At 38.9% G+C, this 26768-nt stretch overlaps 3 protein-coding genes across 5 annotated transcripts; 1 reads left to right on the top strand and 2 right to left on the bottom strand.

Moving 5' to 3' along the window:
- Positions 1-222: 222 nt before the first annotated feature.
- On the bottom strand, positions 223-3347 carry LOC134869186 (cornifelin homolog B-like). The gene is made up of 4 exons (XM_063890643.1): positions 3253-3347; positions 1860-1961; positions 1516-1703; positions 223-1154 (listed from the first exon to the last, which is right to left on the bottom strand). Exons 2-4 carry the CDS (start codon positions 1921-1923, stop codon positions 963-965), a joined length of 444 nt encoding a protein of 147 aa, XP_063746713.1. The 5' UTR covers positions 1924-1961; positions 3253-3347; the 3' UTR covers positions 223-962.
- A 954-nt stretch (positions 3348-4301) lies between these two features.
- Positions 4302-9734, bottom strand: ttc22 (tetratricopeptide repeat domain 22). 2 transcript variants are annotated; one of them, XM_063890595.1, is made up of 9 exons: positions 9717-9734; positions 9351-9628; positions 7572-7872; positions 7144-7199; positions 6952-7067; positions 6510-6628; positions 5925-6086; positions 5292-5444; positions 4302-5194 (listed from the first exon to the last, which is right to left on the bottom strand). In XM_063890595.1, exons 2-9 carry the CDS (start codon positions 9611-9613, stop codon positions 4658-4660), a joined length of 1707 nt encoding a protein of 568 aa, XP_063746665.1. In that variant the 5' UTR covers positions 9614-9628; positions 9717-9734; the 3' UTR covers positions 4302-4657. The 2 variants fall into 2 exon arrangements, with proteins under 2 accessions (XP_063746665.1, XP_063746664.1); XM_063890594.1 differs by lacking the exon at positions 9717-9734 and having other exon boundaries at positions 9351-9708.
- Positions 9735-13525: 3791 nt separating this feature from the next.
- Positions 13526-25583, top strand: lurap1 (leucine rich adaptor protein 1). Of its 2 annotated transcripts, XM_063892256.1 has the most exons (4): positions 13526-13589; positions 13769-13960; positions 14175-14523; positions 23739-25583. In XM_063892256.1, exons 3-4 carry the CDS (start codon positions 14311-14313, stop codon positions 24537-24539), a joined length of 1014 nt encoding a protein of 337 aa, XP_063748326.1. In that variant the 5' UTR covers positions 13526-13589; positions 13769-13960; positions 14175-14310; the 3' UTR covers positions 24540-25583. The 2 variants fall into 2 exon arrangements, with proteins under 2 accessions (XP_063748326.1, XP_063748325.1); XM_063892255.1 differs by having other exon boundaries at positions 13769-14523.
- The last annotated feature ends 1185 nt before the right edge of the window (positions 25584-26768 follow it).

Genomic DNA, 26768 nt, shown 5'->3' with positions numbered 1-26768 from the left:
AAATTCTTACTTTTATCAAGTTTTAGTTTTTGTCCTTTCTTCTGTAAATTTATTTTCATTTGATATATTAACTGTCTTTACCTGATACTAAAATGATAGTAGAGACTCATTGGACACAGTGATGAACTGTAAATCAGGCTGTTTCCAAAGATGCAACTCTGGATGACAAAAACGTGACCAAAATATTAACAGATTAGGGGGAAAAGCATCCACCAAGGTGAGGTCAGTTTTGTATTATTTATTATTATGGTCAAAAACTCAGTCAACACATTATTACATGGTAACTGGTAAATGGAAAGAATCATGTTAAGATTGAATAACTAAAGAATCCTTTTTCTAGAAAACACTTTTTGTAACTTTTATGGAATTAATGCTGCGTGTAGATCAAAAATAGTAATTCACACCCATAGTTAGAGAAATCCACTTTGGTATAAATATCCTTCAAACATCCATTGGGTAAACTTCATTAGACAAAGTCATGCACGTTAATTACACATTTTCCTCCAACATACATTTACATTTAAAACCTGAGAGACAAAGAAAAGTAAGTATTTTGGAAATGTTCAGCAAACAATTTGAAGACCTCTTCTTCAATGCCCCTTTTCTCATTTGAAGGTTTATTTTCAAGAGTTCTCCCGATCCATCATCTTGAGACATTTACAACGCTTTCCTTAGTCTTTAAAAAGTGACTGGTCATATCTACCAACTTTCACCTTGGCATGATTATCATTATTCTGGCAGTTTGGGACTGAAATTGAACCTGCAGACGTTAATGCCAAGGAGACATGTTTCAAAATGATTACAATAAACAAAATAAAACAAGGTACAAACAAGCACTGTCTCCCAAACCTATAGCCAAAAATAATCAGTTTTTACACTAAAGGACCACAACACCACCGATAATCTGAACTAAATCCAAAATCTTTCATAAGACAGAGCAGACCAATGAGAAGTTGCAAGGCTCAGTATCTAACTCCTGGTTGAGCCATGAAACCAGCAGAAGGTTGGTATCCAGGAACATTCATGATTGGTGGAGGCTGCATGTTGACAACGACCACCGTGTTTTTCTTGCGAAACTTTAACTCACGCTGCATCTGACACCAGGAGCACCACTCACAGAAACAGGAACTGGCGATGTCCTTACAAAGGGAACCCTGTGGAGAACCAGAGTACTGATAAGGCCCTTTTTTGATTTATTATTATGGAATGTGTTACATTATCTATCCTGAAAAAAATGAAATGTTGACTTTAATTAAAGGGATTATGTCAACAGATTTCACATAACTGTATTAGGCTAGTTAAAAGCAATAATATTACGTTAAAAAATTGTATATTCAATCTCCTCCCGATTCAATTTAATATTATTGCTTGTAGGAATGCAGGCAATATCATTATTGATGCTTAATTCAAGTGTATACATATTGTTATTGGCTACATTTTCTGTGGATGTTCACAAGGCTTAAATTCAAACATGATTTAAGATTTCACTGCGCATCAGTTTTACACGTGTTATACCTTGATACCATATCTGTGTCGAATGCCAACCCGTAGAGCCAGGGCTGCAGGAGGCACACACAGAGGCAGGCCGCAGGCTGCTGTTATAGCGGGGCTGAGCATGTCACATAATGGAAGACAACGGTTCTCTCCAAATTTCCCTGAAACTGTGCAGGCAAGACAAGGGCAGCACCAGAAACCATAGCAACCTGAAAAACAAGCAGTTTTAATAGAGGTGTAATATCAAAAGTAACTGGCTTTATTAGATTAAAGAATGACACAAATGAGTCAATCCTGAAAGCTAACAAATGAATCCGACAGTAATTTTAATAAATAGGATTGAAGGTTGTGGAGTTGATTCTTACAGGTGCTGGTGTCCTCACAGCAGTCAAAGAGGCCCGTGTTCCAGTCTGTCAAAGGGTGTGCCATTGGCTCTGTAACTTCACCACAGCTGGATAGAAATGTACCTGTAAACACACAGAAAACTGGTTTAGCAAGAAAATCTTAAAAGCCACCACAATATTTGTACAATTTGTTTTGGAAACATTTTGGCGGTCGAGCTTTCTTTCATCTTAAGGAACTATGCATAAATATTAGTAGGGCTGTGTTGACCTGAAACTCGGGGTCAGTTTAATACTAGCAAAAAACAAAAAATCCTATATAGGAAAAACAAAGATTGAACCTGCTTATCAGTTGACTGTTGAGTTATATCAAGCATTGATAACTGGAATAACACATAATTTCGTATTCTGCAAAGTCAGTTACATTTTTATCACAAAGTTTCATTTTGAATTAAGTTTCATTTCAAACCTTCATAATGAAAAATGTCATTATGAAGGTTTGAATAGGTCTGAACACTCAAATAATATTCTAAAGGTTTCGCGTGAAATGGTCCCCAAAAAAAGAAGCAGCAGGATAGCTGAGTCGTGCTGTTGATTATGTATTCATTAGGTTGGGAGAATATTTCTTTCAGTTTGGGCATCATTTTTTGAGTGAAGTGAAGTCAATGCACAAATATGTTCCGAATGATTCACATGCGTGGACACTCTAGGTGGCTCTATTGTGATGTAAACCAGTGTTATTGAGTTATTCCTCGATATTAGAATCATAAAATCACCGCTTTATGTTAATTTTATATCAGCAACAAATTGTTAGAGAATGATTGTCATCGTAGGCCACTGTGTATGGTGAGATTAATTCAGCCTTGATTTCTGACTGCCGCTGTGTTAGAAAGCTGATTCCCTCTTTCCTGTTGGTGGTGCGTCGCCCAAATCGCCCTAATACACAAACCGCCCCTGGTACACAGTACTCCTCGGAGTGTATGAGCGTGTGTCTTGAAGGCCTGGGCAGCACTGATGTGAGTGTTATACTTTTTACTGAGTGAAGGACCGCAGTTTGCCTTTTAAATAGCCATGGACCCAGCAGCAGCCACCATGATACTAAACACAGACGATTTCCATGTAGAATTATGGAAATGTAATACCAACAGGTACTTTTATTTATTTTTATAGATTAATTTCAGTTAATCTTTCGTAAATTAGCTGTGACTTTGAACAGTATTCTGCCCTGAATTACAAATACTATTACAAATATGATGCATGTGGCTATGTTCAAAATAAAAGAATAATAAACACTTTTTGTCCCGCCTTTACCTCCTCTTTACTGGATCATGTGAGCTACCAAATAAAAAAAATAGCTTTAATTTTACTTTCAAAATAAATATATAGATTTTCTTGACAGCAAAATTAAAAACCTCACCTGATTAAGCTGAAAGAGTTTTTGTCAGGTCCAACTGCAGGGGAAGAATATGCCTTGAATGAGGAGTGACACCTCGTGCATTGGGCAAGTAAGCCAGACAATGCTGTAGAACCTGCCTGAACCCAAAGGCAAGGTGAGCTAAAGCAGCATCATCAGCATTGTGTTCATTTTCGCACTAACACAGGTGCGGCAAACCAGTCAGACACTGACATTTTGCAAAGAATCGTACAACTTTTTTAGGACAGGGAAAATGACGGCATGATATTCATGGCTAATTTAATGGCATAACCTTACCTCTAGCTGTGTTTGACTCACTGATGGGATACACTTGATGTGTTTCATAGTGAAATTAAGCTGAAGTTGAAACGTCAGTGTTTAATGAGAAACCTATTTGGCATGAAGGTATTTCTCATTGGTTAAGTTTTCCAAAAGAAAATATTAACATTATAACTTCTTTATCCTGGTAGACAGAGGTTCGACATAATGCTGGAAAACATATGCTCTCCTGTAGAAATTCCCTTTTAATTAATTATATTACATTTGAGAGAGGATGCAGAAGGGGCAAACTGAAGTATCCCAGCAAAAAATAATAGTTTTCTTTTGTTTTTAGTCAAGGAGATATGTTGTGCCTGGCATGAATGTAACATACACATGTAAATCAAATACAGATAGCTTGCTAACATAACAGCCAAGTTGGCTCTTCCACAACAACATCTTCAGCCATAATTCTATATAGTTGGCAGAAGGGGATTTTAATACAGGGAGTTTCCTTACAGCTATCTTTTGTTACAATGAAATGTCAGTGTTGCAATTAATAAAGTGCACGGGTAACAAAGCTCTCTCTATATTTCTTTTTGTGTTTACACGAATACCTCATTAACTCATTAGCACATGAGCACAGTTGTGGCTGAGATCTGGAACTCCAATGGCCAAACCATATCAACACACTTCAAAACATTCAAAGACCCTTGATGCCCTGTTTTAAATTAATCCAGTGTTTGATTTAATTAAATGTTTCTGTGGATCAAGACCATAAATAACATAACAAGTGTTTACATTTTTATTTTTTTATTAATAGCAAGAAACATCCTAGTGTTGTATACTGTACCTCGTTTGGTAATCAGTAATAACACATTGAAATATAACACTGTTTTAGAGATTATTTAACTGTGAAAGAAACATATTTCCACCAGGAAGCAAACCTAAAAAGCAATATCCAACAATAACACTCCAGCTGTAGTAAGTCTGTAGGTCCAGCCTTGCCAACAGTCAGTTAATAAAATCTTAACAGTAGATTAACAACAAAAAAATATACTGTTGCTCTAAACGGTTCATTTTAATCTGTGAAATGCTGTGATTTTTTTTTACTGCATGTCCCTGTATCTATTAAAGTCACATTTTTGCTTCATGTATAGGAGTAAGACCTAGCCACTGGTCTCTTCTTCACCAGTTGTTTAGGCACCACTGTTTCCAGCAGCCTTCTCACTAGGTCCAGTCGGCCTGTCCTGATCAGAGCGCGGGATAACTCTGTGACTTCCTCCGTGTGAGTCCTGTAAAGGCACCTGAGCTCGGATTTTACAATGTCCTTAGGGTACTTCCCCTCTGCCTTTTGCACCCACAGTTCCAGTTGGGCAATGGCGAGGCTTGGGTCAGGGCCTCCCAGCATAAACAGAGTCAAGAGAGCCTGCAGGAGGCAGCGCAGGGCTGTGGTGTCCGTGCTCCCCGGCCTCTCCAACTCCACAGCAAGTTTAAAGCAGTCTGCAGCATTCTGTTCCTCGCCCTTCAGCAGGAGGCAGCGTCCTCTGAGCACGTGCAGGTCCGGCAGGCTGTCCCCCAGCTCAAACTGAAGGGCATGGGACAGACTCACCAATGCACTGTTCACTGCCCCCTCGTCCACCAAAAGGCTCTCCTGAAGGGCATCTACTCCCATGTAGTAGTACACCTAAAAAGAAAAGACATGAATCAGAAAATTGTCTTTCTATTTAATCTATATTTAGTTTTCTATTTCTGTATTGCTCATAAGAAGTTTATGTCTTTACCTGTGCCATCTCCAGGTGAGTCCGCAGACATGGACGTACAGTCAGGACTTTGTCCAAATCTTTTCTGGCCTCAACTAGTTTTTGTCGGTCTGGGATTCCACCTTGTCTATATTTTGCCTTCTCCAGGTCCCTGACATAAAGCATCATATTGATCTAAAGAAAAAAGAAAATCACTTTTATTAAAATAAGGGAATATAAATACTAAGGTTGCACAACATAACATTTTATTTTATTGTCATCGGGTAGTCAGCTTGAGTAATGAAAACATCCCGAAAGACGGATATTGCACTGTGATGATACATTTTGCATGCAGGATTTTTGAGTGAGTTGACAGTAGGGCTTGTTGTTCCATATCAACTCAGATGTCCTACTTGCATATACAGTGACTGTATAAGCATGATTTTTTGCGGAGAAAACTGCTTTGTAGGTTAAACAACTGAAGCTTTTATTCAACAAAGAAGTTGAGGACAATCGTAGTTGAAAAGTATCACTAGAAAACCGCACTTCAAACTGTGATTTTTTAATTTTTTATACCATTTTTGTTCAGTTGAACATTCAATTTGTTAAAAAAAACATGATAGCTGACAAAATTTTACCAGCTTGATTTTAGGATGCTTTGACGGACGGCAGTACCTTAGCGCGGGTGCAGTAAGCCTGCCAGTTAAGCTCTGGGTCTGGGAGCACGTTAAGGGCCATGTTGCAAATCCCTGTGGCCATCTCATGTTTGCCCAGCAGAAAGAAGACCTTAGCCAGAAGGTTCAGGGTGAATGCATCATCACTAGCCAAGTTTATGGCCTGAGGACAAAGACAAGTATAATGCATGTTAGGATGAAAATATTATACTAAATCACTTAACCTCCTTAATAAATCAGGACGCATAGGCACGACAACGGAGGATTAAAGTGTGTTTAACATAGGTAGTATTTGATGAGAGGGATTGGGGATTGTTCTAAAATGATATATGTGAGATTAAAATGGTTTTGTTTTGGATTAAACCACATCACTGACACTAACACATGCCAACCAATGTCTCAATGAGGAGAAGCATAAGTGTTACACAGGAAGTAACTTTTACAAAGGGCAGTGTCTGTTACTGGAAGAAACTGATAATATAAGGTTGATTTTAGTCAAATGATTATCATACTGTATAAGAATCCCTTATTTTCTCCAAGCTTGCCTGATATTTGGTGATATATCTCAATATTTGAGTTTACTTACAGTTCCATAGCAGGATAGAGGATCAGAGGCAGAGTAGCCACAGTCATGTATGGACATGGGCACAGTGGTAAACTCCTCCTTCCTCTCCAACAAGATGCCAACATAACACCAGGCAAGAGCTGAGGGGAGATAACAAAATCAGTGTTTACCAGTTTCTGACTAAACCATTTGTAGTTTGCCTCCCTCTAGATTAAAGAAATCGCTATTACTGCATCCTAAATACAATTGTTGTATTACTAAAACACTATAATACTCAATGTTCCTTGGTATAGATTTCAATGTAAGGTTTGAACTAAAGTAGGCCAAAATATTTGCAGCATGTAAAAATTTCAGCAGAGCTGCACTTCACGTTCAACTTCATGCCTCTAAATGTACAACAAGGCAGATATGTTCATAGAGAATGCTGACTTGTTTTCCTAACGTGTTTTCCGGATGTGTTTACCTTTGTGTTGCGATTTCTCTGAATCTAGTGTTTCTTTGAGAAGCTTCAGACCCTTATTGTAATGAGAGAGTCTGGAGTATTCAGAGTCCTCCTTGGTCTTTACTATGTCGTCAAGCCTGCAGGGAAAAAATGACTTAATACAAATTACAAATTATGTAGTGTGGTGGTTCATCTTATGTATTTGTTTTGTACCTTATGTAGATAGTGGCCATTTTAAAATACCAGCTTCTTTTTTCCTCTATTGATATCTGAAAAACAACAACAAGTCTTTAGTAAGGTATACAATTAAAGTATTGTACAGGAAACATAACACATAACTTAACTGCTTCAAAAAATGTCAAAACCACATTTTACATTTGTTCTGAAAAGTGGTAAGTTTTGGACAAGAGCTTTTTTTGCAGATCAATTAAATCAGAGATGAGAAGTACACTTAATAATATTAAGGAATCATCAACATTATATACCAAACAATGAAATGCTGGAAGGTTAGGAGACATTGCATGATGGATGTAAGGTAATTATTTCAACGCTTCTCCTTACATTTAAATTGCACATGCTAATCGTACCTGTTTAACGATCTGTAAAGATGTATCCTAAGTAATATTGCATGAGAATCTCACCAGATGGCCCCCATAGTCCAGGGCTCTGTTGTATAGCGTCAATGCTGCTGTCAGTCTGTCTCTCAGGTCGTCCTCGCTGTCAAGCTCCACATCGTAGGGATAAACGTAAGCCTGCTCAGCCAGGCAGCGGGCTGCCAGAATCCTGGTTTCCTCCTGAGAGGCCTCTCCAGCGTCTAAGCCCATGAGGTGGGACACTTTCTCCACACACTCGCCCGCGTCGAGCTCTCTACCAAGCTTGTCATAAACATAACCCAGGTTGGCCCAGGCATTGAGGTTACCAGGGTCTTCTTTACAAATGCTCCTGAAAAGGCAAGAGACAGAGATATAGATAGAAACAGAGAGTTTAGAAATAGCTTCCTCCATAAAAAGGTCTTAAACATTGAAAGTGATTTCAAAAATACTCAATGTTTCATTCTTATTTTGACAAACATACAATTGGATTCTGTTTTTAAAAGACCTTCATGGTCTTCAGAGGGTAAATGATACTGGTGATGTTTTGACCTTTTCTATAACGCCACAATCAGTTTGCGATTCTGACTACTATCAGAGGGATTTCAATTAAATGTGTTACAAGCATTCATGTTACCCTGAGGATGAATTGTGATAACTTTAGTTATTTTTTCAATGCCATCATAAGGTTAAATTAGAATTACTACCTGGCATTTGTATGCCTATGCGAACTAGTCAAGTTGCAGTTTTTCATCCATGTTTGTCCTTAATGTCAACACTTTATCATTGTCGTTGTTAACATTTACATTCTTGAGGATTCTGTGACCTTTAACCACTAAATTCCAATCAGTTCTTTTGTCCTTTTTTTAAGGGACATTTCTGCTGGATGTACTAAACACCCTTCAATGTGCTAATGAGCGAACACTAACTAAGATGGTGAACATGGTAATCTTTATGCTGACATTTAGTTTAAAGAACTGCTGTGTCTTTATAGAGCCTCACAGAGATGCTAGCGTGCAGTGAACTCTGATCATTTGATCTCTACGTTTTGTTATTCCAATGAACCGAGATATCAGGAAAGGCTGATTAGTAGCAGCAAAGAGGAAGTACATAATATAATGCATAGATAAGATCAAATAAAAAAAAATACAACTTCACTTGTGAAATACATAGTCATGAGTATCATAACCTTTACAGTACTATACCAACTACAAAATGTTAAAAATAAAATGTAATAGTTAATCAGAGGGAAATACAATTTCAATAATTAGTACAACATTGGGGTTTATTGTGCATGTTATTGGATAGTAAGCATGGGCAGTAGATTTTTTCATACCACTGCGGATAGTGGCCTTATTCTTGTAACTCGTACTTTAGTTGATCCTGCTTAATGTTTTACGGGTATAGCCAAATAACCCACATGTTTGTGTGGTCCTAATGACGCATGTTTGGTATGCAGATTGCTGTATTTGTGGGGTAGCCATTCACAATCTGTCAACTACTGTGACTTAATGAAAGTGGGTTCTTGACTTTGGTTGATGTTTGACTATAGCAGGTAAAAGGGCAGGTTGGCCTTTTGTGCTGCTTTCGTGTTGCTGTGAACACATTCAGTGTGTTGTTTCTTGGTCAGCTCACAGATATTAAGGATATGTAGTGAGACACATTTCAGCCTGTGAGGTGTTTCTGTTTTAAAGACAGAAAAAACACAAAACTAGTTAAGATCTGTAGTGAAATCATATAACTCAAAACTCTTGCTTAGCAAACGTTAGTGTTACTGATACTGATATTCAGCCTTCAAAAAAAAAAAAAAAAAAGACAGTGTGTGATCACCTGAATATTTCCTCAGCTGTGTCAAAGTGTTCCAAATGGAAAGCCAGCAGACCCAGAAGATTTCGGACAGCGTACTGTAGATATCCAGCTTCAGCCTCCAGCTCCCCTCTAAGGCTCTCTTGTTTCAGGTAAGTGTCTCTGAGTCTCAGCTTCACAGGCCCGACAGGATCACAGTTGAGGCTGAGGTCCAGGTGGAAGTGGCCTGGGATGTAGTCCATGTCTTCCATGAGAGACTCAATGTCCTCTTTATTGTCTGGGTCCATGGCGTCTTACTCCTCCTATTAAAAAAAGACAAGAAATACAATAAGAAAACTGCTTTTTGTATATTTTAAGATCCAAGACAAGGAAATACTGTGTCCTCCTTACTCTTCAGTGAAATCTGCTGCAACAGAGGTCACCCACCCACTCCTGACACCCAGGTGCAAACAGGTTGAGCAGGTTAGGCTTGGGAGTGACTAGGGAGTGGAACAGCTGATGTAGGGGGATGATGTGTATAACTATGGATACATATTTTTCGTAATCACTTTTTTGAAACATGAACTTCCTCTTTGTTAAGTCTTTTAATGTGTCCCTAATTCATAAAGAACATCGCAAAAACATTTTTTTACAGAAGAACCAACTGACATTTCTTAAAGTCCACCCTGACAGGCTACTATTATGTTTGCCTTGAGTTTAATGAAACATGGGTTTGAAGTCTTGTTTTGGAGAATGTTCAAGTTTACCATCTCTGCCCCTGCCTGTGTCAGCTGTAGGAAACAAAAGAATGTGAACCATCTGGAACCGTGGACTGGGGAAAACTGTCAAGGAAACTCAATGAAACCTCAAGCTACAACTGTAAATGACAACAACATTTTAACATTAAGACATAACAAAAATGAGTTGATTATCAATAAGTGATGCAGAGGTTTTGAAAACATCTGGTTGAGGGTTTTCATATCATAGTGTTCATACTGTTAAATTGTACCATATATATCCAAACGTTTTCTGAAATATCCCTTACTATTCACTCTTTTGATTCCTTTATACATATGTACTTTTTTACATATCATGAGTCTTAACTTCATTTGGTTGTAATGCATGTGATGACTAAAGATTTTATCTAATCTTAACTAAAAAGAAAAACATGGATTATAAGCTGTTGATATAACTTATAAACACCTAAAAGCAAACATTAACTCTGAGTTTTCATTATACTGCAAGTCATAATTACTTTAGAAAAACAGGCACACACAAAAGCACATTTTCGTTTCAGAAAGCTTCTACTGTACATAGAAGACACTTCCACCAGAGGGTAAACTTGCCTCATAATAATCCAGTAAAACAATAAGGAAAGTAGCTAGGTGTTTTAAACTTACTATCGCCTGCATAATGATGGGCATTACAGACCCACATCAAAAGTGGTTCCCAAGCAAGTTTCCACTCTCTAACAATGGCAGGGAAAACTACACAAAACCTCAGCACATAAGAGACCCGTTGGAGGGATAATTCAAAGAGAGATCAGCCCTCCTCTGACAGTTGGGGTGAAATAAAAGCTGTAAATGGGAAAAAAACAATACAAAAAAAATCCAGGAGGATTATAGAAAGAGCATCTTGCCCATCTAAATGAACCAGTTTCCTAAAGTTAGAGCAGACACAGGTAACCTAAACAGTTTGGCAGTAAAAGGAAGGAGTTTGAAGCATTGTATGTCAGCACACGTGGAAATGAGGAGAACGTTAAAGAAAACCAAACTTGCAGGTTTCTCATGCGGTTAGAAACTGGTTCACCTGAGGCAAACCCACACAAATATTGAGCGCATATTCAAAGCCACACACAAACACCTCAGCCAGGTTTGAATAGGGTTGAGTCACCTGTGCTTCCCCTGGTAGTTACTGTTGATGTGTTGCATAATGTATTCTGAAGATTTGCCTCCTCGTTGGCAGTGTTTTCCATTTACCATGTGGGTGTACAGAATCTGAAAACGTTTTCCTCATGACAACGGTTGCCATGGTGGATACCAGGCTGATTGCATGGTAACATAATGATTGCAGATGCTCGTTTTTGCGGCTATGCACCCTCCTATCCAAAGACAGAATTTAAAGCAGAATTTGGCTCAAAAAGGGTCCAGTGTGGATGATGGATTTTAAAGACCAGCAGCCAAGAGACAAAACAAAGGTATTATTGGTCATATGTTGACCCCTAATAATCCCTATAGCATAAGCAGTACTCCCCTTTAATGTAGGATTAGTATATATGTCCCACTTACTGATAAAGGTTTTTTTCACTAACCCCTTGTTAACCTACTTCATTGTTGTGGTGTCTGTCTTAGTTTCTGGCACAAAGGAAAGACAGTCAGAGACGAGAATGGCAATATCGCCTCGTATATGGTGAACAGTATGAACGTCAGCAAAGGTGGTAACCCCGCAGCATCAAAGTTCTCTGAAATCCTTCTCTGCAGAGATATAACATTTACATTGACAGCAGCATAGCAGGGCCATTTGGGGCCCCTCACAAGATGTGACACTGAATACAAAGGATCATAGGATCACAGGAACGCATTATTAATCTAGACTTTATAGCTTCTCATTAAACTGACTGAGCTGTTCTCAGTTATTAATGCCATTGATAAACTGGCAGTATTTTGTCTAGTCCAAAGCATTATTAAGAATGGATGTATGCGGATGTCAATTCCCCATTTAGCTGTAGGCTGCCAAATTGTTTCCCTTATTCCCCTGAAAAGAGCTTCCTACTCTCAGTCGATTAGTCCACTGATTTCCTTAGTTGATTACCCAGATAACTTATTTCGAAGAGATGTGTTAGCACAAGATTTGTGGTGTTTTTGTGGTGTTTTTATATAATTATTTACTGGAGGATTAAAGTTTAATAAAATCTTAGTTGCAAAATAATCTCTTTTTTCGACTACAACTCTACCCTGAGATTCACTGCATGTAATTGGTGCTTATAGCTGAAAACCCTATGCCTTTCTAAGCAAGATTTTTAGTTAGCTTCCCTCTGGCAGCCTGAGAGTGTTCACAGTGAAAAGCAAGTCCTCAGCTCTCCAGAGGCCTTCTCTGACTGCAGACAACAACACTGATTGTCTCTTTGTCTCTGTCTCTGCTGGTCATGTGTCTTTGTTAATAATGACCAGTGGATAAAATAATCTCCAGGTAAAGCTTTGTTAGCAAATGTTGTTTCCCCTTAGCAGAGATGACCACACTCATTATTGAGTTTTCTAACAGAAAACATTTAATTTAAACTTTGATTGCCCAAAACTATGGCCAATACAACACGTTTGCCAATCAGTCTCCTAGCTGAGGTTTCAACGTAATGTAATGTGGCTGACACAGTGACTGAGTATGTGTCGGCCAGGAGAGTTAACATGGTGCCACAGAGGCGGGTGTGTATATCTTAATTGAGTAGTGTTGTGTTCTGAAGAACAGACACTTATGTCATACTTCATTAAACTGATTTGTCTCTTCACCCACCCCACCTCTACAAGGACTTTACTGGATTTAAATGCCTTTTTTAATAAATTGATCTGAAATCCTCAAATATTAGCTGCAACGGAAGCCTATGAAATTGAACAAAGCTGAAATTGAATTATAAGGTGTATTATTGCCCGGATAGAGGCTTGCTGGGTGGAAGCATGCCTGTCCTTGCTGTTCAATTAGAAAATGATGGTTGTAAAGCTAAACAGATTTTCCAAAGGAATGTAATTTGTATTTGTATTCTATCATAATCACAGGCTTAATCCTAACATTTGTTTACCTGTTCAGATCTGTGTTGATTAAATGATGCTGTGTTGGTTTAATGTGTGTAGAGCAGGTTGGCAAGTGTGAAAGTAATGGAACAGTGGCGTTAGTAGAAAAAAGTTAAACCATTTTACTGTTTAACACACCTGTGTTAAACAGTAAAATCTGATGTTAGCATTCCTCTTCTCCAAGATTTGCTGTTCCATGGCTCAATTCCATGGCTGTATGGTAAGGTAACATTAGCTATGTTTGCCCAACTACACCTTGCTGCCATGCTATAATATGTATTAGTCTTCTGTCAGAAGGATGCTGGAGAGTTCCTGAAAGCCTGTAACATAATCCCCTCCTAATGACACACACCTGGAGCAACTAACACTGACAAGCCAACCAAGATAGCAACTTTTTTCCTGGTGAATCAGTCCACATTAAAACCATATTTTACTAGTGATGTTACGTGTAGTGGGGAAGTTTCGGAGCTTGGGTCGACTAATCCAGGAGGTTTTTTGAGAGGTGCGTATCGAGCGTTATTCAAACAATAACCAAAAACCTTACCGAGCGCGGGGGCTTTTATTTTGAAATTACTGCCGAGATTTCCGGCTAAGCCCCAAACGAAATTTCATATGTATTATTTTGAAATATTTGGTAGTTTACGATAGTCCGTGTTTCTTTGTGGATGTTTTATTTTGAAGGTCCTACAGGAAGCTGTATGGTATTATCACACTTGATTTGACAGTCTGGGCTCTCCCACTCTGCGGCTGCTGGTTGCTGTCATCATGCAGGTGGAATCTGCGCAATGTAGCTCCGCGTAGTGATCTCCAACCAGACACATAACCGGTCTGCAGCGCTCACACACCGGACACTGGACTCAGCCTACTGTGGAGGTATATAGGACATATTAACAACATACGGAAAAGAAAAGAACATTTGATGTGTTTCTGCTTACACTTGGTGAACGGTTTGTTTAAATATGTGGGCTTCATCAGTTTGTTCAATACAATATCGCTAAATTAAGAATTTCTTTAAGCACTTTTTCTGCTAGGATAACCACACGATGTTGTGTTGATGCTGTCAGGTTGTTTTTCTCTCCTGGCGCAGTGTAACTCAGCTGGAGTCGCATAGGATGCCATGCAATCCAATTGTAGGTGACTCTCCGAGTTTAACAGGCAAACATTTCAAAGAAACGAAAAAGACGTAATCTTGTGGATATTTTCTGATAAAACAAACGAACACGATGGACGAAGGCACTGCCAGCGAGACAGTCCCAGATCTGAAAGACATAGAGGTGAAAATCGGCCGGAAGACTCCCGAGGGTTTGCTCAGGTGGATGCGGGAGGAGGCGTCCTCTAACCGGGGAGACACCAAGCTGGCCCCAGCGCACGAAACCAGTAAGGACACGGGCAGGAAGAGTTTGGATGACAAGATCAGGAAATTGAAGATGGAGATGGTGAGAGTGCTCTAATCGATTGTGTGTGTGTGTGTGTGTGTGTGTGTGTGTGTGTGTGTGTGTGTGTGTGTGTGTGTGTGTGTGTGTGTGTGTGTGTGTGTGTGTGTGTGTGTGTGTGTGTGTGTGTGTGTGTGTGTGTGTGTTGTGTGCCAGCCTCTTATTTTCTAGGATGTGGCATTTAATGAAGTCCCCATCATATTGAGATATCATATTGATTATGAATTTGAACCAGCTCCACTGGACTCTGTTGTTGTAAATATATAAACACAAATTAGCAGAACATTTTATCATGCCAGAAGGATGGTTGAGAAACCTTTGCAACACACAGAAAACACTCTGGAATGCATATTCATGAATGGAAAACAATCACAAAGTAATACCATATTTATTAGCCTAATTGACTAACACATATCTGTAAAAGATGTGAATTGTGACCGAGATTTGTTTCTTAATGACCTCAAAATCAGTTTACCATTGTTGCAGGTTACTGCAATTTACTTTTCTCAGAACCAGAATCAGACACTTATCAGCTAATATATACACCAACAATCAACATGATGGCTTAAATCGGCTTGAGTGATTTCTTGGTCTTACTGTAGGCTACATCCCTGCAGTATGTTTTTGTCGAAGTACAGCAATGTGGTCCATAAATCAAGTTATCTATCAATGCTGTACACAGAGACTCACTGAATGATGAGGTCAAGGATTTTTGTTTTATCACAGTTAAGAATATTTATATTGAGGTCACTGTATGAAATGTATCAGTGACATTTATCAATGGATGTCTTTTGATACTCAGTGATTAATCTGCTCCTCACCATGTCAACAGCTGCAGATGATTGTGGTTGGTAGAAAGGTAGTTGGCCACTAAAGCTGTCAAAGATATGGTGAACTCACAGTCTGTGTTTGGTCAGATTGTTGACTCTCTAATCACAATTCATACATTGATATCGATTTGTGCTTTTTCTCAACTAGAACACCAATTTCTATACATACTTGAACTTAGCTTTGGTCTGATATATTGGTACATTGATCCTTTTGTCTGAAAATCCCATTTTGTTTTTGACATATATAATGATTATTAAATGAAGAAGCTTAAAAAACAAACTCTTTGTTCTTTACAGCCTAGCCTGCACTTTATTTTGACAGTAGGTTATATCTTGTTTAGCAGTGGTCAAGTTGTTCCATTAAACAAACATGTCCCTCACTTGTTTACATATACGCCTTCTCATCTAAACAGTAGAGGTTTTCAGCAATAATTCACCACTAAACTGTTCTGTGATCATGTATGTCATACATTCCTGTGGTTGTAAAACAGAGCACATGCCCCACCACCAAACTTCCAAACAAAGCAGGCTGTCTTCTGAGTGAAATGCTCCAAACACACTGGAAACATTTAAACATCAATATCAGTTTTTGTCGCATGGTAGAAGCATAAACTAATTTCACACCAGTGTTGTGGCAATGCCAGCTCACGATGCCCAGATGCTTTAGAGGTCTGGAGACTCCTAAACAGGAAATAGTCTCTCTCCATTAATTTCATCAGCTGCACTTTATGGAATGTGAGCTAATAGCTACCATTTGGCCCCTGTTCTAACACCTTGCATTTAACTGGTTTACATTTGTGATTTCATTTTTAATTTCATTTACACATCATAGGCATTGGCATTTCGGGCAAATATACTGCATGTCACATTGTGCATCAAATTGTGTTTTATTCATTATTATGGGGATGCATAATACATCACCATATGTTGAAGCTTATTAAAACCCTACTATAGGAAACCAAATTTTAAAGGAAACATTTTTGCAGTTTGCTAAAACAACTTGTGAATTAGTGCGTGTATTAGTTGAGTATTGTAGCATCTCATTGCCAGAAGAAGCAGGACCAGGCGCCACAGTGTCAAGAAAAATGTCCGCCTTTTTCACATCTTCTCTTTTTTCTCAATTTCTTAATCAACATTTTTGCAAAACATTATTTTTGACACCAAATTCAAGGTCCCAAATGACTCTATTGTGGAAGGATCTTCTTGTTAATACTTTTATGTAGGTCGGGATAGGATAGGATGCATGGCATTAGTTTGGATCCATTTAGTGACACCCTCCCTCCTAGTTTTGTCAAAATCCGACCAGACACTATCTTAAGTCCCAAACATTCCAAAACCTACAGTATTCATTGAAAAGCAAATAGTGACAATAATTAGGTATAATAAAAACAAAAAATTGTTGTAACAAACTCCATAGCCAGCAGTTCCCAATTTCAATGTAACTCATCTAGAGAGTTTGTATGAGTCTATTGAGGGCAGAGTGCCAGACTTAACAATTTTAGCCATTATTTATGTCTGCTGCAAAGGAGGGAGGACTGAGAAAGATGTGTTAAAGAGCCTCTTCCTGAAACTAACAGCTTAGAGAGAGAAGAGAGAGTGTGTGTGTGTGTGTGTGTGTGTGTGTGTGTGTGTGTGTGTGTGTGTGTGTGTGTGTGTGTGTGTGTGTGTGTGTGTGTGTGTGTGTGTGTGTGTGTGTGTGTGTGTGTGTGTGTGTGTGTGTGTGTGTGTGTGTGTGTGTGTGTGTGTGTGTGTGTGTGTGTGTGTGTGTGTGTGTGTGTGTATTTGTGCGGTTGCTTCATTCATCTATGAGAGTAGTGAGTTGTAATGGGAGAGCAGAAACAGAATTGTTGCACTTTCATCAGAAATCTGCTTAGTAAGGTGTGCAGTCTCTGCAGAGTAATGCTAAAAAAAAATGCTCACAAGTGCATACACACATGAGCGTTGCATATTTAATCTGCATGTGTTTTTTCCACACTTTCTTACTGTATGCATTTAAGCTATAAGGCCCTTATTAATATAAACATCAGCACATGTACATTTCTACATTTCTTGATTGTGTGTGTGTGTGTGTGTGTGTGTGTGTGTGTGTGTGTGTGTGTGTGTGTGTGTGTGTGTGTGTGTGTGTGTGTGTGTGTGTGTGTGTGTGTGTGTGTGTGTGTGTGTGTGTGTGTGTGTGTGTGTGTGTGTGTGTGTGTGTGTGTGTGTGTGTGTGTGTGTGTGTGTGTGTGTGTGTGTGTGAGATTTAGAGTCATGACTCATCTGTTACTTTACTGTATACGAAACCGCACAGCATGGGGATGGCAGACTGCAGCATCTGCCTGCTCTAAGATCAAGGATTTTACTTTAAATGTCTTTGTGTGTATTTGTGGGGGGCAAGTGTTAATGTGTCACCATCAATAATGATATGACGCTCTGTTCCTTGTTAACTGTCTCTATTCCATGTTACACTGAAAGAAAGACACTGCCTTTAAATCTTATGTAACTTCACACGACAAAAACATGTCCATCAACCCTAGTTAATAAATGGTAGTCAGGCTTTTAAGTTTTTTACCAGGAGCAATGCTATGAACACGTACACACACACACACACACACACACACACACACACACACACACACACACACACACACACACACACACACACACACACACACACACACACACATAAATGTGTATATTTTTAACAATACGGACTTCAAATGTATACCTGCCCTACTCATTATTCTCTGTTCTAACAGTTTGTTTTAAAACCGTTACTTATCTGAATATATATATTTTTTAGAATTTTCCATTTTTAGTTTTAAATTTAAATTTGTGTGAAGTTTAACCTCTTCTTTGTTGCTGCATAAATGCTTGAATTTCCCTACGGGGATTAAGAAAGGTACATCTTATTTTATGTAGCAATTTTCTAAAAGTTTTTTACCCATTTTGCTTGAGCAGGTGGTGGAACGACACACAAATACTATAGGTTGCAGTATTTTCATTAATCAACATGGTGGTGGGGACAGCAAGAAACCTAATGTAAAAGCAATAGGCAGGGTATAAAGATCACTGGTCATTCAGCTCTCAAAGAGAGACATACAGGCTGAATAGTTTGTTATTGCTCGGGGTATGACATTCTTCCTTTTTTGTCCATTTCTTCTTGTCTCTTTCTGAAGCTTTTCTATGTCATTCTCTATCTCTGTCTTTCACCTCTGGGCAGATGAATGACTTTGCGAAGTCAGCTGTAAGTGTCTAGCTGAGCTCTAGAGGATCAAAATCTCAAAGTCTGTTTAATCTCAGTCTTCTATCTGGCAACTGACTATCTCCTTAAAGACTTAGTCTAATTAAATTGTTGACAAATGACATTTCTTTTACCAAATATGTTTTATTGGAAATGTGATTGCTGCTGGGCTATGTTCACATTATGTTTTGTGTTTTTAAAGGTTAGTACTACATTGTTTTATTAACAAACGAATGGCATAAAGATGACACTGAAAGTAGAAAAATAGTTGGAACAATGCTTTGATCTGTGAAATTGAGGCATATGAGAGAAAATAAGATTTAAAAAACGAGTGGATATTTAACAGATCATTTGAAGGTGAATGCAGACAGATGGAGCAGTTGGAGGTTTACGGTGAGACAGGGCCGTCCTTCTGCTCTGCAAGGTTGCCATATTTCTGCAGAGTTTGATTGGGAAGGTGAAACGACATCGTGACAACAGGGGACGTGAGAGAGAGAGAGACACCAGTGTTTATTTTGCTGGTGTACGAGGGAACGAGTGTGTGTTTGTGCTGCGCCTGCTGGCAGTGATTCAGCAGTCTGTTATAGGAAGCTATGTGACATTAGAAGGCTGTTGCCCACATGGGGGACTCTGCGTCATGCATCACAATTCAGCTGTGCATAAGTTATCACAGTGTGCCGTATCATGACTGCGTCTGTGTTAAGAAACTCATGGTTTTCAAAGTTTGTGAATTGAAATTGATAATGCATTTTTTATCTACATTTTACTGTAAAAAGAGAGGATGATCTGATCAGATTCACATTGCTACTTCATTTTGCAGAAGGATGAAAAACTGGTCTAACATAACACATCAAATTCAACTTAAGGAATAATTTGGGTTTATTATAAGCTGGGTTTTTATTTTAAATGTTGTCATTTTTGGTGTTTTAACAGATTAGATGTCTACAAATAGGATGCCAAGAAACACACGCACTATTCCAAGACTCGCTGTGAAGAGGCCAACACGTATAATCATAGATTAAAAGGATTGCCAAACATACAAAAATAGTTTGATTATATCATTTTAATTATCTAAGATGAGGAGTTATTAACAGGCCATGTGTTACTTGAAAACTATTTATGCTGACAAATATACATCTGGGAAAAAAAGCTGCAATTCATCTTGCACTTTTGAACAGTATTACAGGAAAGGGGAGTTAAACAGAGAACATTTTGAGCTGAATAATGTTTGCATTACTCATATAGTTCTGTACCAGATATAAAAAGCAAGAAAATGAGCTTTCCAGAATCCTATGGATCAGCCGGGAGATGCTTGGCTTCATGCCTGAGCAGGAAAACTGAAATCTGTTTGGCTGTGTAATGATGGCACAAACATGAGAACAGATGATTAATGTGTGTTTCAGTCCTCAGGGCTGCAGGAGACCTGCATGACCTCTTCTTGCTCTCATCATGAATGGTGTAATATAAAAATGTTTTGGTTCCAGTTTGACCTTTTTCATTCAGGTGGGTCATCTCCATAATGAGTTCATCCTATAATTAATGGCTCTAATCAATCCTTAAATAATAAAAACATCAAATCCTTTCTGCTCAAACAGTAGCATAGCAAGCAATACAACACAGTTGGCATGCATGTAACTTGAACAGTTTCCACTCTTGGCACAAAGATAGACATCATAGAAATATTTGCATATCTTCATTTAACAAACAGTTTTAATCTCGTCTTCATATTTTCAATATTGATTTCAAGATTTATAACCATCTGAGACATTTTATAGAACAAACAGTTATTTAAAAACAAAAAATCTGCAGATTACTAGCCTTTAATTGTATTTTATTTTTTGATCAATTAATTGACTTATACAATGTTTAAATGTTAGGATACATATCCATTTCTACTGTCTTGCTGTAAAATTCAGCCTAAAGAAGAATGAATGGTACATTGCCGTGTGAGAGCAACCATGAATTTATCTATCTTATCAGACAGCTCAGCAACCGAGTGAGTATGGACTAGAGCATGCATTAGCATTATGCAACCTCAGCGCTGACAGGCACGGAGCTACTTTTACTGCCACCCTCATTAGGCGCACAGTCTCTGCCAGCTTAAAAAACCTCAAACCTCAAACCTGAACCCCACCCCAAATGTCTAACTCTGCCCTGGACGCCAACCGTTTAACAGCCACACACAGACAGATCTGGCACTCCTCACTGCAATGTGTGCTTTTAGGTTTTCCACGTACAGTTGATGTGGACTGATGGTATGAATAAGCAGATGTAGATATCTTTATCGGAATCTTCAGTCTTTGCCTCCCTTGTATCTGACTCTTTATTTATTTCCCCTCATTTCCTGTTGTCAGAGCTGTGTCTGCCAGTTGTATTTGCCTACAGCAGGGATGTCAAAACTACAGCCCACGGGCCATTTTGAACCGGCCCTCAGCAAATTCAAAAGTATAATGGAATATGGCGCACCAATGAAACTTGCTCTTGTCTTGTATTGTACTTCTTGAATATAAATGAAAAAATATATTACACAGTAGTATTCATGTGTTTATAAGCCCACTTTTCAAATAAATTAGTTGATAAGAAAAAAAGCCCAATAACTTATTTACATAACAAGTTTTATGGAATGAGCTGCCAACTAAATAAATGATATCCCATGGAAAGCTGTGATGTAGGCTGTTGTTTTACTTAAGCATATTCAAGTATCAAGCTTAATTGACCTACATTTGATTGATTTAGCCAACTTTTTAACTTAATTTATGAGGCAATATACCTCACCTTTAGATATTTTTCTGTATGTGGCCCTATGTGAAAACAGTTTGGACACCCCTGGCCTACATTGTGAGTTTGGCATCAGCATACCTGCACCACATTGACCACATAGCTCATGCCTTTCCATTCTGCTTTTTCTCACCTGTTCCAGCGAGACTTTTTCATGCGTTCAAAATGATGTGTGTGTTCCTGTAATTATTGATTTTGGGACAAACATCTTTTCACACTGTTGGATTCAAGTCCTCTGGCAGACACTTTGGTATAAGTAAGTGCATCCAAACTAAAAACCAAAAAGTTAAAAGTTCAACTCTCTCCATAAACGGGTCTGGAGGTGTAGTCTGAAAAGAGAGGTTTTTGTTGGGGCTCTTTTCGCATTGTAAGACAGAATGCTGGTTCCCACTACTTCTTCATGTATTTTTGAATCAACACTTTGTTTTTGGTTCAAGTTCTTGAAACTTTTGCTTTAGCTTATTGACTTAGGTTTGGCTAAGGTTAGGCATGTAGTGGTTATGGTTTAGGGTCAGTCTATGTCCTCACAAACCCCACAAACATCCAATTAAAAAGTTTCAGGCGATCTGATGAAGTAACAGTGTTTGAGCTTATGATGTAGGCTACATGGCATGGGTAACGTAGTGGGTTATAACACGATCCGACTTTCACATACTAAACTTAGGGCTGTAAAAGTGAGGTGCTATCTTTCTCTGAGTGCATAATTTAACGGATTTATAGAGGCAGGAAGAGGTCAATGTATCCAATATTTCCAATGAAAACGCAAAACATTTACATTTTTTCCATTTTCAACAGCTTGTATTGTAGATGGAGGAGTCTCAGGCTCCTAAACACATTTACAGGGAAAGGTTTTATGTTGTTGTTTTGAGGCTCATTACAAAAAAACTGCTATTGACATTATGCATGACCAAGAGATAAACAGCTTGGCAGCTTAGAAGAATCAATATGTTTTTCTCCACGGTTTTATTTACATAATCTGGAGGGTCATAAGGATCCTTTACTGTATAGGAAGTAGAGAGAGATTCCTAAAGGTCATAGAGCAAAGGTCTTTCAGGTCCGTGCATCTAACATTGGAAAACTGCTATACATGCAGTTTTTTGACCATGCACTGACTGTATATGTATTATTTTACCACATTTACAACATATTTGGATGTGAAATGTCAAATGATTAGAACAATTACACACTATAAGAATCAGCCACAGTAATGCTTTACATTTACTTTAGAGTAAGGTACTAGTAACCTAACAAATTACGCATTTTTTTGACCGATTAGTTTTACATCTATCATTCATGATAAATGGTACTTCTGGGAATATCAGATATCTAAGATGTACATATTGTAGGTGTAAGAAAATTGTCTTAATAATTATCTGAGAAGAAGAAAAAAACATAATGTAAGAAATGTGTGTATGCTGTTTATTAATGTACATTTTAGTGACTACAGAAAAATGCTGCTTCAGTAGCCTTGAGAAAGACACGGCTGTGACCTACCCTGTTGGGTCACAGTAAACAACAGAAAAAAATAACAAGGAGAAACATTGGAACATGGAGGAAACAGAGATACTGAAAGACTAAGGCTTAAGGTCTGAAGGAAGCTGGTAATCTGCAGAGAGGGGTGGGTAGCTCTGAATGTCGGTGCCATATATCACCTCCTGGCCCTGCACTTCACCGCAGACCTCTGCTGATGTATTCTGGGCAGGAATTTTCCATGACCGCAGCCGTCTTTTCCCTCTTTTTCATCGTTTAGCTTTTTCAACCTCCCACACACACACTTCATATTATATTCTGATTAATCATTACTTCATTTATAATACCAGATGACATCATGACTAAATAAAGCTTTTAGCATTTCTGCAGCATTTACAGGGCATTTAAACATCTTTGTAAAAATGTTCTTATGTTCAAATGTCTTCCCACAGTAATTTGCATCACTCGACAGCTTTTCTGAGGACTTAGTTTCAGTAGAATTTCCCTGCTAACACATTTAAACAGCTTCATCTGCCTCTTCTCTCAATCACCTCAGTTTGTCCCTCTAATTCTGTCTCTTAGCTTCTTCCCTTCACCTCACCTTATTTGTGTCGTGGTTGCTGGGTATACTTGACCTGCCAGCTACTGTTATACTTGACTTCCAATTATGGTAACCTCTTAAGGTTGAATAGCATTATAATGGTGTTTGTATACGCCTGTGGAGCCAAAGCTGAATGCCTAAAATAAATATCTGCAGAGTCCTTGTGGTTCCCTGGGTTTGTTTTGTTAGGCTCCCATTAAAAAAAGTGTTTGCTGTTGCAAACTGCAGACTATTTAAACATGAACTTTATGTGTTGATAACACCATAGAAATAGTCATAAACTTTGTAAATAACCCGCATCTCCTTTACTCGGCAGGCTCACTTGCGTTCGGTGGACGTGAAGATCTTGCAGCAGTTGCTGGCTGTCCATGAAGGCATCGAGGCGGTAAAATGGCTGTTGGAGGAGCGCAGCACACTCACAAGCCGCTGCAGCAGCCTAACCAGCAGCCAGTACAGCTTGGGTGAGGGCCCCGACACCTCCTGGAGAGGCTCCTGGAGCAGCTTGCAGGACCCCAACGACAAGCTGGATAACATCTCCATCGGCAGCTACCTGGATACCCTGGCGGATGACATGGACGAGTATTGCCCATCCAGCTCGGAATCCGTCATCTGCTCCACCACCCCAATGGTCTCAGAGGCTACTGCTGGGGGCCGGACAGTGGGAGGCCACGGGGTCACTGCACCTGGTTCTGCTTCTGGGGCTGTGGGAGTCCGGACTGGGGTAAATGAAAATGGAACTGGGGTTGGAAATGGGAAACCAGCTCTTCTATTTAGCTCTTCCCAAGCCAAGCCTGAAGGCGCCAAACAAGACGCTCCGGTTTGGACGAAGGCTTCAGAGACTGTTAAAGAAATCCCAGTTTCTAAGGCCAATAAACAGAAACAAGTCATCAAGGCTAATGGCGTCTTGGAGAAACCAAACACGCAGACTGGCAGCCCAACCCGCCCAATGCGCCCGAGCCTCAACGAGAAACTGGGAACCAACCAGAGCCCCAATATCAAACCTTACAAAAACGGAACTATCGACTTGGATACTTGCAAAATGAACGGCAAAATGCATCTAGAGTATGACGCGCACTGGCGATGGGTGCAGTCGCAAGAAGATGTGACGTTTTTGTAAGAGGGATATTAAGAGGGGACTAAAACCACTATTGAACACCCATCTGAAACTTTATAGACCAGATCACTGAAGCAAAGCAGAAGAAGAGAGAACTGCTGATGTACGATGGACCTAGCAAAGTTTTCCTTGTTGACAGACAAGGGTTTGAAAGACAAATAATAGTTTTTGTCTTGGTGGGCCCCCGCCGTGACTGCACTAACTTTCTATGAAACATTGATGTCAGTATTATGCTGGATGCACATTTCAGGATTTTGAACGTACTATAGCCAAACAAGGCTGCCTCACATCAGTTAGGAAAGAAAATGTTGAAATCCTGTGTCATAGTTTTCTCAGGGTATTTATTTTTCCCCCAGTTTATTTTATTTTATATAGCACAGTATGACGATCTGCCTGAGAAGTGAAACATAAATTCAGACTGTTTGACAATACCTGTGTAAATTAGAAGATTTGAATTATAATTAAACTTTTTATTAAAATATAATATTCCCATAAGCTACCGTTTATTTACACAGACCCCCTCAAAGAATGTTGCTCTGGGATCTCCTTTATATGTCGAGTGATAGGCCTATAAGTCCAAAAGCACTGATAGAGACAACTGCACTGCATGAAAACAAATAGAAGACCAAAGTGTTCTCTTCTTCTTTTAGTCAGAAATTCCATTAATGCTACAAATGTTTTGTCCTAGGCAATAATATAACTGAGCACTTGATGGTTTTAGACAGTAGTACTTAATACATTGTTAACAAACCTGAATATTTAAAACCTTTTAAAAATCCTTTAGCTTGTTACTTCCCAAACGTGTTGCTGCCTGACAAAAGTAGATATTAAAATAGAATACAGAGCACTGAGGTTGGTGAACGTTTCCCTTATTGAGAAATAATGTACTCATTCATGTGTTTGTGGAGCTAAATACCTTCAGTGCTTATCCAATCATCTGCAATATTGTATATTCCTTAAATCGCAATACAGCTACTCTGTGCATCAGGTACTAGTCGTGACTGGTTGTTGGCAAATATTAAATATGGCTGAATCTTTTTTATTTTATTTGAACCTCTATGGTATCTTGTGTACATTTTCTAAGCTGATGTTGTGCCTGATTGGTGTTAACCTTAACTGCATATGCCTGTACCTTTCCCTCCTGAGATGACTGCACTGCTGTTAGGATAATCTGAGTTTTTATACTTGTTTTATTCTTCTTTTTTTTTTGCCTCTTGCTTGCGTGTACAAATGGCTTGACCACCAGTCTTTGTGCTCTCGCCATGTGAGTGTTGACTGGTAAATGTGTTATAGTGGCTCGGTGGATATTGCATGCCCTGTGCTGAGAGCTTTATTGGTTGTATCTTGAGAAATGTGTTGAAGACCTAAAACAATCAGAGAAGAACAGCAATATTTTTTGAAGCCTTTCTAGTGGCTTATATAAGCAACCTCTTCTCAAATCTAATATTATCATTCATTGTGTGTGTGTGTGTGTGTGTGTGTGTGTGTGTGTGTGTGTGTGTGTGTGTGTGTGTGTGTGTGTGTGTGTGTGTGTGTGTGTGTGTGTGTGTGTGTGTGTGTGTGTGTGTGTGTGTGTGTGTGTGTGTGTGTGTGTGTGTGTGTGTGTGTGTGTGTGTGTGTGTGTGTGTGTGTGTGTGTGTGTGTGTGTGTGTGTGTGTGTGTGTGTGTGTGTGTGTGTGTGTGTGTGCGCGTGTGTGCGTGAGTCAGATTGCCTGTCTGAGCACAGCTGGCCTCTGAGAATAGAAAAGTCTCAAACGTTTTTAGTTCATTCATCATAGTTCTACAACATCTCCTATCAGTCTGCGGTTAGTCAGGTTAATGCTGCAGGGGTAGGGTGACAAGAATTAAAATGGATTACAGACATTACACTTCAAGATGGGGAGAATACAAATCAGGCCTGTCATGCCTAGTTTGGAGCTGGATTTAGTCAATTGTTTATCTCACTCTTTTCCTCATGCTTGCAATAAAACAACATGCAAAGTCGTTATACCATGTTGACTTAGACTCAACAAAAAGCCAGTCCATCTGATCAAAGCTCTTTCTGCCAGATCTCACATCAAGAAATCTTAAAGTCCAGCTACAGTAAGATGGTAAACTCAGCATCTCTGTTTTTTTAAGCCGTTGAAGTGTTTCCCCTCTCTTTATATTGCCTTTCTTTTCCCACTTTCCACACCACACTGGTTCAATGGAAACGTTTGGTCTGTGCCAACACACACATCATGCACACACAAT

Source organism: Eleginops maclovinus, chromosome 9, assembly GCF_036324505.1.
Source record: "Eleginops maclovinus isolate JMC-PN-2008 ecotype Puerto Natales chromosome 9, JC_Emac_rtc_rv5, whole genome shotgun sequence".
NCBI lineage: Eukaryota > Metazoa > Chordata > Actinopteri > Perciformes > Eleginopidae > Eleginops > Eleginops maclovinus.
Note: the sequence above shows the minus strand (reverse complement) of the source record. Positions and strands in the feature narration are given on the sequence as shown.